Below are 17,242 nucleotides of genomic sequence, written 5' to 3' on the forward strand. Positions count from 1 at the left end.
GCTGTGTGCATGGGCAGTAGGGGGTTGGGGCTCCGTGGAGGGCCCGGGGTGTGTGCGCCAGGGCAGGGGGGCAGGGGGCCAGGACTGGGGGGGCAGGAGCAGGCTCAAGGCCCTGATGCAGCCAGGGGTTCACTGGCAGACCCCCCCACACACACAGCTGGGACCCTCAGACTCCTACAGGGCAGCCAGGAGCCTGGGCAGAGCTGACTGGGCGCTGCCGAGCGGAGGGGTCGGGCACGGCAGGGAGATGGGAGAAGGCACAATTGGGGAAGGCAGCCGAAGCCCCACCCCTTCCGCCCAAAGCCACACCCCTTCCGCAAGACCACGCCCCTTTCCAGCCCCCCCCCCGCGCCGAGCCCCCGCTCACGTGCACGGCCGTCAGGAAGGAGAGCTGCAGCAGGCCGCCGGAGAAGCCCTGGCGCAGGGCCAGCGCGAAGGCCGCCTGCTGCCCGAAGAGCTCCTCCGTGGCGCGGCGCAGGCCCCGGTACAGGCGGCAGTACCGCTCCACGAAGTCCGGCCCCTGCCACGCCGCCTCCAGGAACCGCTTCACCTGCGCGGGGAGGCAGCACCGTGACCCGGGGCCAGGGGAACGGGGCGCCCTGAGGGGGGGGCCCAGGGGAACGGGGCGCCCTGAGGGGGGGGCCCAGGGGAACGGGGCGGGGCGCCCTGAGGGGGGGGCCCAGGGGAACGGGGCGGGGCGCCCTGAGGGGGGGGGCCCAGGGGAACGGGGCGGGGCGCCCTGAGGGGGGGGCCCAGGGGAACGGGGCGCCCTGAGGGGGGGGCCCAGGGGAACGGGGCGGGGCGCCCTGAGGGGGGGGCCCAGGGGAACGGGGCGGGGCGCCCTGAGGGGGGGGCCAGGGGAACGGGGCGGGGCGCCCTGAGGGAGGGGCCCAGGGGAACGGGGCGCCCTGAGGGAGGGGCCCAGGGGAACGGGGCGGGGCGCCCTGAGGGGGGGGCCCAGGGGAACGGGGCGCCCTGAGGGGGGGGCCCAGGGGAACGGGGCGGGGCGCCCTGAGGGGGGGGGCCCAGGAGAACGGGGCGGGGCGCCCTGAGGGGAGGGGCCCAGGAGAACGGGGCGGGGCGCCCTGAGGGAGGGGCCCAGGGGAACGGGGCGGGGCGCCCTGAGGGGGGGGCCCAGGGGAACGGGGCGGGGCGCCCTGAGGGAGGGGCCCAGGGGAACGGGGCGGGGCGCCCTGAGGGGGGGGCCCAGGGGAACGGGGCGGGGCGCCCTGAGGGGGGGGGCCCAGGAGAACGGGGCGGGGCGCCCTGAGGGGGGGGGCCCAGGAGAACGGGGCGGGGCGCCCTGAGGGGGGGGCCCAGGGGAACGGGGCGGGGCGCCCTGAGGGAGGGGCCCAGGTTCGGGGAGCGCCCTGGTGAGCATGGGGGGTCCAGACCAAGCCGGGGAGGGAGAGGCCCAGGGGGCCACAGGGGGGAGGGGCCCCCCCAACAAACACCCCTGGGCTTCGTGGCTTGGGGCAGGAGGCCGAGGGGCTGGGCCCTGCTACCCCCATGGAGCACAGGGAGCGGGGACCGGCAGCAGAGACCCACAGGCACAAACACACCAGAGCTGCACAACGCCCCCCCTTACCCCCCATCCATAGCCCCCCACACGCTGCTGCAAGAGCCCCCCCTTAACCCCATCCATCACCCCCCACCCGCTGCTGCAAGAGCCCCCCCATAACTCCCCATCACCCCCCACCCGCTGCTGCAAGAGCCCCCCCTTACCCCCATCCATCACCCCCCACCTGCTGCTGCAAGAGCCCCCCCATAACTCCCCATCCAACACCCCCCACCCCCTGCTGCAAGAGCCCCCCCTTACCTCCATCCATCACCCCCCACCCGCTACTGCAAGAGCCCCCCATAACTCCCCATGCAACGCCCCATCACCCCCCACCCGCTACTGCAAGAGCCCCCCATAACTCCCCATCCAACGCCCCGTCACCCCCGACCCGCTACTGCAAGAGCCCCCCATAACTCCCCATCCAATGCCCCGTCACCCCCCACACGCTACTGCAAGAGCCCCCCATAACTCCCCATCCAATGCCCCATCACCCCCCACCCGCTACTGCAAGAGCCCCCCCATAACTCCCCATCACCCCCCACCATCCCCACCCGCTACTGCAAGAGCCCCCCATAACTCCCCATCCAACGCCCCATCACCCCCACCCGCTACTGCAAGAGCCCCCCTTAACTCCCCATCCAACGCCCCCATCACCTCCACCTGCCACTGCAAGAGCCCCCCATAACTCCCCATCCAACGCCCCCATCACCCCCACCTGCCACTGCAAGAGCCCCCCATAACTCCCCATCCAACGCCCCATCACCCCCACCTGCCACTGCAAGAGCCCCCCATAACTCCCCATCCAACGCCCCCATCACCCCCACCTGCCACTGCAAGAGCCCCCCATAACTCCCCATCCAACGCCCCCATCACCCCCACCTGCCACTGCAAGAGCCCCCCATAACTCCCCATCCAACGCCCCCATCACCCCCACCTGCCACTGCAAGAGCCCCCCATAACTCCCCATCCAACACCCCATCACCCCCACCCGCTACTGCAAGAGCCCCCCATAACTCCCCATCCAACGCCCCATCACCCCCCACCCGCTACTGCAAGAGCCCCCCATAACTCCCCATCCAACGCCCCATCACCCCCACCCGCTACTGCAAGAGCCCCCCATAACTCCCCATCCAACGCCCCATCACGCCCCACCCGCTACTGCAAGAGCCCCCCATAACTCCCCATCCAACGCCCCATCACCCCCCACCCGCTACTGCAAGAGCCCCCCATAACTCCCCATCCAACGCCCCATCACCCCCACCCGCTACTGCAAGAGCCCCCCTATAACTCGCCATCCAACGCCCCATCACCCCCCACCCGCTACTGCAAGAGCCCCCCATAACTCCCCATCCAACGCCCCATCACCCCCACCCGCTACTGCAAGAGCCCCCCATAACTCCCCATCCAACGCCCCATCACCCCCACCCGCTACTGCAAGAGCCCCCCTATAACTCGCCATCCAACGCCCCATCACCCCCCACCCGCTACTGCAAGAGCCCCCCATAACTCCCCATCCAACGCCCCATCACCCCCACCCGCTACTGCAAGAGCCCCCCCATAACTCCCCATCCAACGCCCCATCACCCCCACCCGCTACTGCAAGAGCCCCCCATAACTCCCCATCCAACGCCCCATCACCCCCACCCGCTACTGCAAGAGCCCCCCATAACTCCCCATCCAACGCCCCATCACCCCCCACCCGCTACTGCAAGAGCCCCCCATAACTCCCCATCCAACGCCCCCATCACCCCCACCCGCTACTGCAAGAGCCCCCCATAACTCCCCATTCTACGCCCCATCACCCCCCACCCGCTACTGCAAGAGCCCCCCATAACTCCCCATCCAACGCCCCCATCACCCCCCACCCGCTACTGCAAGAGCCCCCCATAACTCCCCATCCAACGCCCCATCACCCCCCACCCGCTACTGCAAGAGCCCCCCCATAACTCCCCATCACCCCCCACCATCCCCCACCCGCTACTGCAAGAGCCCCCCATAACTCCCCATCCAACGCTCCATCACCCCCACCCGCTACTGCAAGAGCCCCCCATAACTCCCCATCCAACGCCCCCATCGCCCCCACCCGCTACTGCAAGAGCCCCCCATAACTCCCCATCCAACGCCCCCATCGCCCCCACCCGCTACTGCAAGAGCCCCCCATAACTCCCCATCCAACGCCCCCATCGCCCCCACCCGCTACTGCAAGAGCCCCCCATAACTCCCCATCCAACGCCCCATCACCCCCACCCGCTACTGCAAGAGCCCCCCATAACTCCCCATCCAACACCCCATCACCCCCACCCGCTACTGCAAGAGCCCCCCCATAACTCCCCATCCTACGCCCCCATCACCCCCCACCCGCTACTGCAAGAGCCCCCCATAACTCCCCATCCTACGCCCCCATCACCCCCCACCCGCTACTGCAAGAACCCCCCATAACTCCCCATTCTACGCCCCATCACCCCCCACCCGCTACTGCAAGAGCCCCCCATAACTCCCCATCCAACGCCCCCATCACCCCCCACCCGCTACTGCAAGAGCCCCCCATAACTCCCCATCCAACGCCCCCATCACCCCCACCCGCAACTGCAAGAGCCCCCCCATAACTCCCCATCCTACGCCCCATCACCCCCACCCGCTACTGCAAGAGCCCCCCCCATCTCTCCCCTCCCCCCGCACCTGCTGCTGCACGACACCCCTCCAGCACTGCGTGATCCCCGCCATGCTGCTGGGCTTCTTCCCCGAGCCCCTGGCGGCCCCGGCGCTCGTCTCCTGGCTCTTCCCGTTCTTCCCGTCTGCCGGCAGAGGGAGCATGAGCGGCGCTGGGGCAGGACGGGGGCAGGGCCGACCCCACGCCAGGGTGGGGCGCCCCCGGGGGCAGGGCCGCTGCTCGGCCATCGGCCGGTGCCCCCCCAGCCCAGCGCGGCGCATTGGAGCCAGCCAGCCCCACCCCACCCCCGGCCCGGAGCAGCCAGGACCCGCCCCACAGCAGGGCTGGTCTTTGCAGCAAGGCGGCTGCCGCCTCTGCCGACGGCCCCGCCCCCACTGCGCCCCACGGCCCCCCCGCCCGAGAGGCCCCCCGCTGCGCCCGGCCACGGCCTGCGCCCAGCCCCGCCGAGCCTGGCACCCACCAGCACCCGCCAATCGGCAGCACCATGGCCCGGCCTGGCACCCACCTGCACCCGCCAATCGGCAGCACCATGGCCCGGCCTGGCACCCGACGGGCTAGCGGCAGCCCGAAGGGTCCTTACCCCCAGGGCCCCCCCACCCCGGGACCTGCCCCGAAGGGTCCTTACCCCCAGGGCCTCCCACCCCCACCCCGGGACCCGCCCCGAAGGGTCCTTACCCCCAGGGCCTCCCACCCCCCGCCCCCACCCCGGGACCCGCCCCGAAGGGTCCTTACCCCCAGGGCCCCCCCGCCCCGGGACCCGCCCCGAAGGGTCCTTACCCCCCAGGGCCCTCCCCGCCCCGGGACCCGCCCCGAAGGGTCCTTACCCCCAGGGCCCCCCCCCGCCCCGGGACCCGCCCCGAAGGGTCCTTACCCCCAGGGCCTCCCACCCCCGCCCCGGGACCCGCCCCGAAGGGTCCTTACCCCCAGGGCCTCCCACCCCCGCCCCGGGACCCGCCCCGAAGGGTCCTTACCCCCAGGGCCTCCCACCCCCGCCCCGGGACCCGCCCCGAAGGGTCCTTACCCCCAGGGCCTCCCACCCCCGCCCCGGGACCCGCCCCGAAGGGTCCTTACCCCCAGGGCCTCCCACCCCCGCCCCCACCCCGGGACCCGCCCCGAAGGGTCCTTACCCACAGGGCCCCGCCCCCGCCCCGGGACCTGCCCCGAAGGGTCCTTACCCCCAGAGCCTCCCACCCCCGCCCCACCCCGGGACCTGCCACGAAGGGTCCTTACCCCCAGGGCCTCCCACCCCCGCCCCGGGACCCGCCCCGAAGGGTCCTTACCCCCAGGGCCCCCCCCACCCCGGGACCCGCCCCGAAGGGTCCTTACCCACAGGGCCACCCACCCCCGCCCTGAAGGATCCTTACCCACAGGGCCACCACCCCGCAGGGCCTCCTTCCCCCGCCCCGAAGGGCCCTAAGCCACCGAGCCCCCCACCCCACAGAGCCCACGCCTGCCCCCGGCCCTGGGGGAGGGGCCTTACTGGCTCTGCTGGGGGCTCTCAGCTCCTCGGGCTCCGGGCTGCCGGGTTCCACGTGCACCAGCAGGCGGCTGAGGCGCCGGACGCGGGAGTTGAAGATGGTGGCGCGGCTCTTGGTGCGTCGGCCCGTCTCCAGGTTCTCCAGATACTCGCTCAGCAGCCAGGCCAGGGGGCTGACGCCGCTGGGGTCTGCAAGGCCAGAGGGGGGTGAGCCGGGGGAGGGGCGGGAGCGGGGTGAGGGGGGGCGGGGGAGCCGGTACCTGGGCTGGTGACGCTCTGCACCAAGGGAGAGATCAGGGCCTCCCAGCAGGTCCTGCCCAGCGCCTGGGCCGCCTCCTCGTCCGGAAGGAAGCGATCGGCAAACTCCTGCTCGTGCCGCAGGGCGCAGTTCAGCCTGTAACAGCCGGACGCCCGCGCGGTCACTGCCAGGCCCCGGGACGGGCCAGCGCGGGGGGGCCCCCGGCAGAGACACAGGGACATGGCCAGCGCGGGGGGGGCCCCCGGCAGAGACACAGGGACGTGGCCAGCGCGGGGGGGCCCCGGCAGAGACACAGGGACGTGGCCAGCGCGGCGGGGATCCCCGGCAGAGACACAGGGACGTGGCCAGTGCGGGCAGGGCCCCCGGCAGAGACACAGGGACGTGGTCAGCGCGGGGGAGGGCCCCCGGCAGAGACACAGAGACGTGGCCAGCACAGCGGGGGCCCCGGCAGAGACACAGGGACGTGGCCAGCACAGTGGGGGCCCCGGCAGAGACACAGGGACGTGGCCAGCGCGGGGAGACCCCCGGCAGAGACACAGGGACGTGGCCAGCACAGCGGGGGCCCCGGCACACACCGGGGTCGTGGCCAGCCCGGCCTGACCTGTTGAAGAGCTGCAGCAGCTGCACGCGCTCCTCGGCGATCTCGTGGCACCACGTGTGGGCCCGGGTGCTGTAGAAGAGGGACGTGCGCCGGCACAGCTGCTCCTTGAAGATGGGCCAGAAGGTCGGCTTGGGCCCCAGGATCTCGATGCCCCGCACACGGGTGTCGATGCCGCCCTGCAGGGGCACAACCCCCGTCAGCTGTCGCCCGGCCCCTCCCCTCGCTGGGCACCCGGCCCCGCCCCTCTATGGGCACCCGGCCCCGCCCCTCGCTGGGCACCCGGCTGGCCACAGAGATGGGGAGGGGCGGCTGGTTCCCCGGCACCCACCTGCTGGCACCGCTTGATCTTGATCTGGACGAGGGGCCAGAAGCGCGTCAGGTTCTCCAGCAGCACCACCCGGCTGGCCGAGGGCAGCACGTTGACCTGGGGGCAGCGTGAGCCGCAGGCGTCAGGCCACGGGCTGGCGAGGCCGCGAGCAACGGCACCTGCAGCGGCACCACCCCCGCCCCGCCCCGGGAGAGGGCCCAGGGAGCAGGAGCAGGGCCCAGGGAGCAGGAGCAGGGCCCCACGGGTGGTCACTGTACGTGGGGCCCCGCGCACGGACGCGCTGCTCCTGCTGGGACCGGGCAGGGCTGCCTGTCTATCCCCTCCCCCGCGGCTCAGCACTGCCCCAGGGCCTGCAGGAAGCTCCGGGCTCAGCTCGGCCCCCTGTGCTCTCCGGCCATGAGCAGCGCAGCCCCCGGTGCACCGAGCAAGGCAGTCTGGTCAATTTGTCCTGTAGCTGTTCTCTTAGGGAGTTAAGAGGGGTGGGGACGACTTCTCGAGTTCCCTTGGAAAAGACCTGGAGGGAGCACACCATGGGGTGGGTGGGTGCCAGGACATTTGCATGATTACATTTCAAACGCAGTTTTCATAGGTGTTAATGGCTTACGGTAAGAAAGAAAGATTCTTTTAACACCATTTTTTGGAGTGCTGTCGACACGCTGACCTGAATGCTTTTTTTAATCCCGTGATACTAGTTAATACATGGTAAATTGTATCACACTAAGGCCAGATCTTTGCTACGTGGCAGAGTTCTGGCTCTAACGTGTCAGAAATAACAAGTAACCAGGTGTGGTGCTAGCTGTCTGGTAGGATGAAACCTTATTTGCAATCTCTTTGAAACATGGATCTGTTTACAAACCCTGAAGCTGGGTGTTAATTTGTTCTCAGGCTTCTACTCTTTGAGCTGGTGACACACACAAGGTGAAAGTTTCAGATCAGGAAAACTTGTTTTTCGATGTCTGTTTCACTTGTATTTTTATAGCATGGAACCTAAACATTCCCTAGAAACACTGGCTAAGCCGGAGGGAATGCCTTTTACTCTCCTTTCCACTGGCAGCAAATACTGAATTAATATTTCCAAGGAGAGCATGACTATTTCTAGCTGACTCTCAGATTTGTTTAGCATCTTAAAACAGAGCTATCTATTCCACATGTATGGACTGTTTAAAATATATATCTGTATCTAGTGCTTTGTTTGTACTGCGGAGTGCACATCCACATGCTACCTCCATGTTGGTGTTGCACAAAGACATTTCAACTCGCCAAACAGAAAATTAGACCCACTCAAGGATGGAAAATGTTTGAAGGAGCACTGGCCCAAGACAGGGCAGGCCGTGCCAGGCCTGCAGCTGGTAGGGGGCGGCAGGATAGGAGGGGGAGCTCGGGCAGGCCCTTCTGGACATGGCCGCCCAGGTGTCCTGCCCTCCCCCTAAAGCAGCTGACCCTGCCAGCGTTGGGAGACAGGCCCACAATGCGGGGCCCGGCCCTCCTCGGAGAGCCCTGGTGGCGCGGCCAAGGCCTCCCTGTGCCTCGGGTACTGGCTGCCCCTTGGCAAGCAGTCATGGAGCTGGGACGGGAACATGGCACAGCCGGGTGAAGCTCAGCCTGCTGCCAGCCCTGCCAGAGACCACCCAAGCCACGGCCCCCGGCCCTGTAGCACCTGGCCGCACTCACCGTGTTGAGCTCAGTGCTGATGCTGGCCGGGCTCTCTCCTCCCATGACCACGACTCGGGCTGGCATGTAGCTGGAATCCTCGCTGGCCACCAGCAGGCTCAGCTGCCTGCAGCCGGGGAGAGCCGCAGCGTCGGGACCGGCCCATTGCGGGAGCTCTGCCTGTCCTGGGGTCACGTCTGCCAGCAGGCTCAGAGCCTCGCCCGGCGGCCGGCCCAACGGGGTCCCCAGAGCCTCGCCCGGCGGCCGGCCCAAGGGGGTCCCCAGAGCCTCGCCCGGCCGCCGGCCCAAGGGGGTCCCCAGAGCCTCGCCCGGCGGCCGGCCCAACGGGGTCCCCAGAACCTCGCCCGGCGGCCGGCCCAACGGGGTCCCCAGAGCCTCGCCCGGCGGCCGGCCCAACGGGGTCCCCAGAGCCTCGCCCGGCCGCCGGCCCAACGGGGTCCCCAGAGCCTCGCCCGGCCGCCGGCCCAACGGGGTCCCCAGAGCCTCGCCCGGCCGCCGGCCCAACGGGGTCCCCAGAGCCTCGCCCGGCCGCCGGCCCAACGGGGTCCCCAGAGCCTCGCCCGGCCGCCGGCCCAACGGGGTCCCCAGAGCCTCGCCCGGCGGCCGGCCCAACGGGGTCCCCAGAGCCTCGCCCGGCGGCCGGCCCAACGGGGTCCCCAGAGCCTCGCCCGGCGGCCGGCCCAACGGGGTCCCCAGAGCCTCGCCCGGCGGCCGGCCCAACGGGGTCCCCAGAGCCCGACCGCCCCAGGTTCAGGGGGCTGCACCTGGCATCGCAGAGCCCTGGGCCCAGTGTCTACGGCACAGACGCTGGGCCCAGCTGGCACACGGTGCCCCTGCATGGTGGCTCTGGGAAAGGGACCCACAGAGCCAGCCTGTGCACCCTGTTGCCCCCCACCCAATCTCACCCCCCATGACCACCGGCCCCCCCCATCCCAGGGCCCGCGCCCCCACCTGACCACCACGCCGCGGTGCATGGAGATGGTGATGTAGTGTGAGCCGGTGCTGCCGTTAGACTCCCAGTAGGTCTTGGGGTTCCCGTCCGTCAGCTTGCTGGCTCGGTGGGGGTTCGAGGACACCTCCAGCTTCTCCCAGCACTTGTCCTCCTTCACCTCCACGCTGGAGCCTGCAGGGAGAGGGGCAGCACTGAAGGGAGCTGGGCGCCCGCCTGGGCCGGGGCAGAGGGGCCCCGGCGACCCCACCCCCGGCACTGACCCTGGCAGAGGTTGCGCAGGAAGACGTCGAAGAAGGGGATGTTGATGGGCTGGTGGCTCCGTCTGTGCTCCTCGATCTGGCCTAGCACCATCTGGAAGGGGGGGGGCCACAGCGTCAACGGGGGGGGGGGCCGGCACCTGCCCCCCCCGCCTCACCCCTGGGCCCGGTGACAAGAGAACTGAGTGACCCGGGTCCAGAGAGAGTCCCTGCCCCACGGCCACTCCCCCACTGCATAGACACCCCCCCCCCGGCCACCCCTACAACGACCAACCCAGCCCCTGCCCCCACGCCAGGCCGGATCCTGCCCACCCCCTCCACAGACCATCAATCCCTCGCCCACCCCCTCCAGGGACCAACCCAGCCCCTGCCCCCACGCCAGGCCGGATCCTGCCCACCCCCTCCACAGACCATCAATCCCTCGCCCACCCCCTCCAGGGACCAACCCAGCCCCTGCCCCCACGCCAGGCCGGATCCTGCCCACCCCCTCCACAGACCATCAATCCCTCGCCCGCCCCCTCCAGGGACCAACCCAGCCCTTCCCCCCACGCCAGGCGGGATCCTGCCCACCCCCTCCACAGACCATCAATCCCTCGCCCGCCCCCTCCAGGGACCAACCCAGCCCCTTCCCCCCACGCCAGGCCGGATCCTGCCCACCCCCTCCACAGACCATCAATCCCTCGCCCGCCCCCTCCAGGGACCAACCCAGCCCCTCCCCCCACCTCCTCCAGACTAATAACCCCTCCCTCCACCCCCAGGTGTCAGGCAGACCCCCTGTGGGCAGAGCTCCTGACCCCGGGGCAGAGCCCCGTTCCCCTGGGCCGGGTGGGGGCCGCCACGCAGGACTCTGCCCCACACGGAGCTGGGCCCGGCTCACCTGGATGCAGCCGGCCAGGATGCTGGTGGTCAGTTTCTGGTAGAGGCTGGCGTATTTCTCGCAGTCGCCCACCAGGTCCCGCAGCTCGGGCCCCAGCAGCAGGCTGGAATTGTGCTTGTCCAGGGCTTTGCACAGGGCCTCCTTGGTGCCCAGGCGGCACATGGCCACGGCGCAGTCCTTGTGGGCGCTGGCCAGGCGGTGGAGGAAGCGGATGAACTCCTGCACCACCTGCGGGGCAGCAGGGCCTGGGGTTGGGCACCGGCCTGGGAGCCAGACACGCAGCCCGGCCCTGCCCTGCCCGGGGCGTCTCCGCGCCCCCCCGCCAGCCGCCCCCGCCCAGCGCAGCTCTCGGCCCAGGGTGGGTGTGGCAGGCCTGGCCCAGCCAGACAACAGCCACCATGCCGGGGGCACGGGCACAGCTCCCCCGCACAGGCCTGGCACGGCCCAGGGCCCTTCCCAACCACGGCGCCCGCCAGAGACCCCCAGCAACCCCTGCCGGGCCCCTCACCTCCCGCTCGCTGCCGGGGGCGCTCATGGAGGCCAGGCAGGGCTCGATGCTCTCGTGCCAGGGCAGCGTCTCCTCCTGGCAGCCGTCCAGCAGCTTGTTCAAAATCCTGCACCAGAGACGGGCAACGGGGGCCTGAGGGGAGACGCAGCAGCCCCCAGCGCCCCGGGGCCCCCGCGCCAGGCCCCGGCTCCCACCCCCTGCGCCAGGCCCCCGGCTCCCACCCCCTGCGCCAGGCCCCCGGCTCCCACGGTCCCACCCCTGGCTCCCATGGTCCCACCCCCTGCGCCAGGCCCCCGGGTCCCACCCCCTGCGCCAGGCCCCCGGCTCCCACGGTCCCACCCCACACGTGCTCAGCTTCTGGCTCACACTGCCCCACGGGCCCAGCTCTGACCAGTCCCACCCCGTGTGACCAGCCCCTGGATCGCGCTGCAACCCGACTAATATCTCCACGTACGCCTACCCCAGCCCCTCCCACCTCGGGAACGACCCCAGCCCCTCCCACACCCCCTGGGGACAGCCCCTCCTCTGGGCCATCAAGCACCCGCCTGCTCCGCTCACCGCAGGGTGCCCAGCCCCCCCTCCCGGCATTGCCCCTCCCTCCGCTCACCGCAGGGTGCCCAGCCCCCCCCCCGGCATCGCCCCGCCCCCGCCACTCACCGCAGGGTGCCCAGCCCCCCCCCCCGGCATCGCCCCGCCCCCCGCCACTCACCGCAGGGTGCCCAGCCCCCCCCCCCCGGCATCGCCCCGCCCCCGCCACTCACCGCAGGGTGCCCAGCCCCCCCCCCCGGCATCGCCCCGCCCCCGCCGCTCACCGCAGGGTGCCCAGCCCCCCCCCCCGGCATCGCCCCGCCCCCGCCGCTCACCGCAGGGTGCCCAGCCCCCCCCCCCGGCATCGCCCCGCCCCCGCCACTCACCGCAGGGTGCCCAGCCCCCCCCCCCGGCATCGCCCCGCCCCCGCCGCTCACCGCAGGGTGCCCAGCTGCACGGCCTTCTCGGCCCCCAGGTGCTCCAGGCTGCGCAGCAGCAGCAGGAAGCTCCGGGGCTCCCGCAGGGCCTGGCCCACCTCGCTCTCGGGGCCCCCGTCGCACAGGCAGCGCTCCAGGGCCAGCACCAGCTCCTTGGAGAGGCTGCTCTCCTGCAGGCGGCCCAGCAGCGTCTGCACGTCCAGCTCCGGCACGGCCAGCGCGGCGCCCGCCTCTGCCGCAGGGAGACACGGAGCCGTGGGGCGGCAGCGCCAGCGCCCACTGCCTCCTCGCAGCCTGGGGCGGCCCAGGCACTGCCCCCTACTCACGGGGGGGTCTGGGAACACAGGCGGGTAGGGGGAGCTGGGCGAGTGGGGCAGGAGAGACGGGGGAACAGGGGCGGGAGGGGGAGGGGAGTGAGGGGATGGGGCAGGAGGGGGAGGGGGAGGGAATGGGGCAGGAGGGGGACGGAGAAGGGGCAGGAGGGGGACGGAGAAGGGGCAGGAGGGGGACAGGGGCTCCGTACCTGCCGTCCCCAGGCTGCCAGACGGGCAGGAGGGGGAGGGGACGGAGCAGGAGGGGGACGGAGAAGGGGCAGGAGGGGAACAGGGGCTTCGTACCTGCCGTCCCCAGGCTGCCAGACGGGCAGGAGGGGGACGGAGAAGGGGCAGGAGGGGGACGGAGAAGGGGCAGGAGGGGAACAGGGGGTCCGTACCTGCCATCCCCAGGCTGCCAGACGGGCAGGAGGGGCAGGGGATGGGGCAGGAGGGGGACGGGGACAGGGGCAGGAGGGGGAGGGGATGGGGCAGGAGGGGGAGGGGGGCGGGGGGAGGGGCAGGAGGGGGAGGGGACGGGGCAGGAGGGGGACGGAGAAGGGGCAGGAGGGGAACAGAGGCTCCGTACCTGTTGTCTCCGGGGTCCCAGGCAGCTTGTGCTCCGCCAGGCGGCCGAGCGCCATCTGGGCCAGCGTCTCGGTGTGGCTGGGGGGGGCGGCGGGGCCCTGGCCCCCCTGGCAGCAGCTCTGCAGGACGGCGTGGATGTCACAGCTGGCCAGCTGCTCGGCCAGGCCCCGGTGCCCGTCCATCAGCAAGCCGGCCACCAGCAGGCCGTTCTGCACGGCCGACGCGGCCCTGCGGGGGACAGTGCCAGGGTCAGCGCCCGCGGGCCCCCCGCTCCCCCTCCCGCCTGCCCGCCCCCAGGCTCCCCAGGCCGTACCCCGCGGTGCCCTGCATGGTGCGGATGGCGGCCGGCAGGGCGCTGAGCAGGCTGTCCGCGTCCTTGCTGGAGGCGGAGCCGATGCTGGCGAAGATCTCCCGCATCATCTGGGCGTCGGCGTGGCTCAGGGCGCAGGGCTTCTCGCTGGCACCCGCTGGCTCGCAGCTCCCGGCGCCCACCAGCACCTTCAGCGCCTGGCGGGCCAAGGGAGCCGGTCAGGGGGAGCTGCGGGGCCCGGCGCCCCAGCACCCACACCCCACGCTCGCCCCTCCCCCGCCGGGCCCTGGCGCCCCAGCACCCACACCCCACGCTCGCCCCTCCCCCGCCGGGCCCTGGCGCCCCAGCACCCACACCCCACGCTCGCCCTCCCCCGCCGGGCCCTGGCGCCCCAGCACCCACACCCCACGCTCGCCCCTCCCCCGCCGGGCCCTGGCGCCCCAGCACCCACACCCCACGCTCGCCCCTCCCCCGCCGGGCCCTGGCGCCCCAGCACCCACACCCTACGCTCGCCCCTCCCCCGCCGGGCCCTGGCGCCCCAGCACCCACACCCCACGCTCGCCCCTCCCCCGCCGGGCCCTGGCGCCCCAGCACCCACACCCCACGCTCGCCCTCCCCCGCCGGGCCCTGGCGCCCCAGCACCCACACCCCACGCTCGCCCCTCCCCCGCCGGGCCCTGGCGCCCCAGCACCCACACCCCACGCTCGCCCCTCCCCCGCCGGGCCCTGGCGCCCCAGCACCCACACCCTACGCTCGCCCCTCCCCCGCCGGGCCCTGGCGCCCCAGCACCCACACCCCACGCTCGCCCCTCCCCCGCCGGGCGCTGGCGCCCCAGCACCCACACCCTACGCTCGCCCCTCCCCCGCCGGGCCCTGGCGCCCCAGCACCCACACCCCACGCTCGCCCTCCCCCGCCGGGCCCTGGCGCCCCAGCACCCACACCCCACGCTCGCCCCTCCCCCGCCGGGCCCTGGCGCCCCAGCACCCACACCCCACGCTCGCCCTCCCCCGCCGGGCCCTGGCGCCCCAGCACCCACACCCCACGCTCGCCCTCCCCCGCCGGGCCCTGGCGCCCCAGCACCCACACCCCACGCTCGCCCCTCCCCCGCCGGGCCCTGGCGCCCCACCACCCACACCCCACGCTCGCCCTCCCCCGCCGGGCCCTGGCGCCCCTGGATTTGAACAGAAACGTGGCCCCCAGGGTGGGGCTGGGGGGGGGGGCTGACGGAGCCTGGCGCTTGGCGCGTCTCTGTGCTGCTCACGCGCCTGCAGGACTTGGCCTGGGACGTCAGGGCGCTGGGCTGGGACGGCTGCAGGGGCCACCCGCCGAGCGCGAGGGGCGGCTACCGAGGGAGCAGCAGAGCCCCCCACGACAACGCCCCTTCTGTGGGGCCCACGAACGGCTGAGCCGCTGGGCTGCAAACCTGCCGTCGGGCCCTAGGCTCCCCCCCCCCCGCTCGCCTACAGCCCGCCCCCCTCCTCCGCTCGCCTATGGCCCCCCCGCTCGCCTACAGCCCGCCCCCCTCCTCCGCTCGCCTATGGCCCCCCCGCTCGCCTACAGCTCCCCCCTCCTCCGCTTGCCTATGGCCCCCCCGCTCGCCTACAGCCCGCCCCCCTCCTCCGCTCGCCTATGGCCCCCCCGCTCTCCTACAGCTCCCCCCTCCTCCGCTTGCCTATGGCCCCCCCGCTCGCCTACAGCCCGCCCCCCTCCTCCGCTCGCCTATGGCCCCCCCGCTCGCCTACAGCCCGCCCCCCTCCTCCGCTCGCCTATGGCCCCCCCGCTCGCCTACAGCCCGCCCCCCTCCTCCGCTCGCCTATGGCCCCCCCGCTCGCCTACAGCCCGCCCCCCTCCTCCGCTCGCCTATGGCCCCCCCGCTCGCCTACAGCCCGCCCCCCTCCTCCGCTCGCCTATGGCCCCCCCGCTCGCCTACAGCCCGCCCCCCTCCTCCGCTCGCCTATGGCCCCCCCGCTCGCCTACAGCCCGCCCCCCTCCTCCGCTCGCCTATGGCCCCCCCCCGCTCTCCTACAGCCCGCCCCCCTCCTCCGCTTGCCTATGGCCCCCCCGCTCTCCTACAGCCCGCCCCCCTCCTCCGCTTGCCTATGGCCCCCCCGCTCGCCTACAGCCGGCCCCCCTCCTCCGCTTGCCTATGGCCCCCCCCGCTCTCCTACAGCCCGCCCCCCTCCTCCGCTTGCCTATGGCCCCCCCCGCTCTCCTACAGCCCGCCCCCCTCCTCCGCTCGCCTATGACCCCCCCCGCTCGCCTACAGCCCGCCCCCCTCCTCCGCTCGCCTATGACCCCCCCGCTCGCCTACAGCCCGCCCCCCTCCTCCGCTTGCCTATGGCCCCCCCGCTCGCCTACAGCCCGCCCCCCTCCTCCGCTCGCCTATGGCCCCCCCGCTCGCCTATAGCCCGCCCCCCTCCTCCGCTTGCCTATGGCCCCCCCGCTCGCCTACAGCCCGCCCCCCTCCTCCGCTCGCCTATGGCCCCCCCGCTCGCCTACAGCCCGCCCCCCTCGTCCGCTTGCCTATGGCCCCCCCGGCTCTCCTACAGCCCGCCCCCCTCCTCCGCTCGCCTACAGCCCGCCCCATCTTAGGTGCAAATGGCCCTGGGACCGGCGCTGGTCCTTTGGGACGGGGAGAACCAGTCCAGAGTCGGGGAGATGGGTTAGAACCTCTCCCCTGTGTGAGGTGGGGCTGGGGGGCCACAGGGAACACTGGGGTGTCTGAGGGGAGGTGGGGGATGGGTTAGAACCTCTCCCCTGTGTGGGAGGGTCTGGGGGGGGCACAGGGGACACTGGGGTGTTTGGGGGGGGTTGCTTTGTGAGGCTCCTTGCTGGCCGGGGGCAGCTGACGTGCTGGGTGTGGCTGGTTTGGGGTCTCACAGGAAGGCCCCGTCTCAGGCTCCACGTACCCCGGGTCTGAGCCACTGGCCGATTTGACCCTCTCCGCAGCGCGCCCAGAGCCTGTTCCAGTGCAGCCCCCGTCCCCGCCCCTCCCCCCGCGGGGCCCCGCCCCATCCCCGTCCCCGCCCCTCCCCCCGCGGGGCCCCGCCCCGTCCCCGTCCCCGCCCCTCCCTCCGCGGGGCCCCGCCCCGTCCCCGTCCCCGCCCCTCCCTCCGCGGGGCCCCGTCCCGTCCCCGCCCCTCCCCCCGCGGGGCCCCGTCCCCGCCCCTCCCCCAGGGCCCCCAGCTCCGGCCCAGGGCCGCGGGCGACTCACCGCCAGGCCGGCCTGCTGGACCAGCGCGGAGCGGGCGTACTCCTGCATGCAGGCCAGCACGGCCCGCACCCCGCCCTCGGTGGCGAAGGGCACGCGCCAGTCGTACTTGGCCATCAGCGCGCAGAGCAGGCGCAGCGCCAGCACCACCAGCAGCTTCTCCTTCACCTGGTTGGTCAGCAGCTCCACCAGCATCTTCACCAGCTTCTCCCTGTGGGCGCCGCGCGGGCAGGCGGGTGTCACGTCACTGGACGTTAACGGGAGCAGCCAGGTCACTGCTGCGCCCCTGGGGGGCTGCCCCAAAAGTGGGCACCAGGGGGGCCGTGTGAGGGGTCAAACGCCCACTGTCTACTGGTCCTGTATCTGCTCTTCACATCTCTGTGGAACGTGTGTGTGGAGCTGGACACGTGTTCTCTGGACGGAGACTGGGAGTTTCTCTGCATGTGGGTGAGCGCTGGGCTCAGCCTATGGCCATGCTAATTAGCGAGGCTCCAGGGACAAGAGGTCTCACGCACCAGACACCCACCTGGGAAGGAATGTAGGTGCCTGGCCAGAGACCACGTGACTCTCTCCGGCTTGGAAGCAGCCAGGGGGGTATAAATAGGCCATGTGGCCGACTCCATCCTGGTGCTCAGCTCAGCTCTTCGTCCCAGAGGCAAGAGAGCAGGGATCGAGGAGCCGGGAAGAACTGGGGA

The 17,242-nt window shown here is 72.3% G+C and overlaps 1 protein-coding gene across 3 annotated transcripts in view; it reads right to left on the bottom strand.

Moving 5' to 3' along the window:
* Nucleotides 1–17,242, bottom strand: part of LOC112544328 (cullin-9-like) — a 43,171-nt gene that overhangs the window by 6,854 nt on the left and 19,075 nt on the right. For all 3 annotated transcript variants that reach the window (XM_075925921.1, XM_075925922.1, XM_075925923.1), the window contains exons 9-23: nt 16,551–16,758; nt 13,340–13,533; nt 13,028–13,254; nt 12,128–12,359; nt 11,163–11,268; nt 10,655–10,882; nt 9,781–9,871; nt 9,520–9,691; nt 8,569–8,674; nt 6,898–6,993; nt 6,570–6,745; nt 5,970–6,103; nt 5,713–5,898; nt 4,241–4,356; nt 368–550 (exon numbers count right to left, since the gene is read on the bottom strand). In XM_075925921.1, coding sequence (XP_075782036.1) covers nt 368–550; nt 4,241–4,356; nt 5,713–5,898; nt 5,970–6,103; nt 6,570–6,745; nt 6,898–6,993; nt 8,569–8,674; nt 9,520–9,691; nt 9,781–9,871; nt 10,655–10,882; nt 11,163–11,268; nt 12,128–12,359; nt 13,028–13,254; nt 13,340–13,533; nt 16,551–16,758 — 2,455 coding nt within the window. The remainder of the gene's footprint in view (nt 1–367; nt 551–4,240; nt 4,357–5,712; nt 5,899–5,969; nt 6,104–6,569; nt 6,746–6,897; nt 6,994–8,568; nt 8,675–9,519; nt 9,692–9,780; nt 9,872–10,654; nt 10,883–11,162; nt 11,269–12,127; nt 12,360–13,027; nt 13,255–13,339; nt 13,534–16,550; nt 16,759–17,242) is intronic.

The sequence above is a fragment of the Pelodiscus sinensis genome, chromosome 3 (assembly GCF_049634645.1).
Source record: "Pelodiscus sinensis isolate JC-2024 chromosome 3, ASM4963464v1, whole genome shotgun sequence".
Lineage (NCBI taxonomy): Eukaryota > Metazoa > Chordata > Testudines > Trionychidae > Pelodiscus > Pelodiscus sinensis.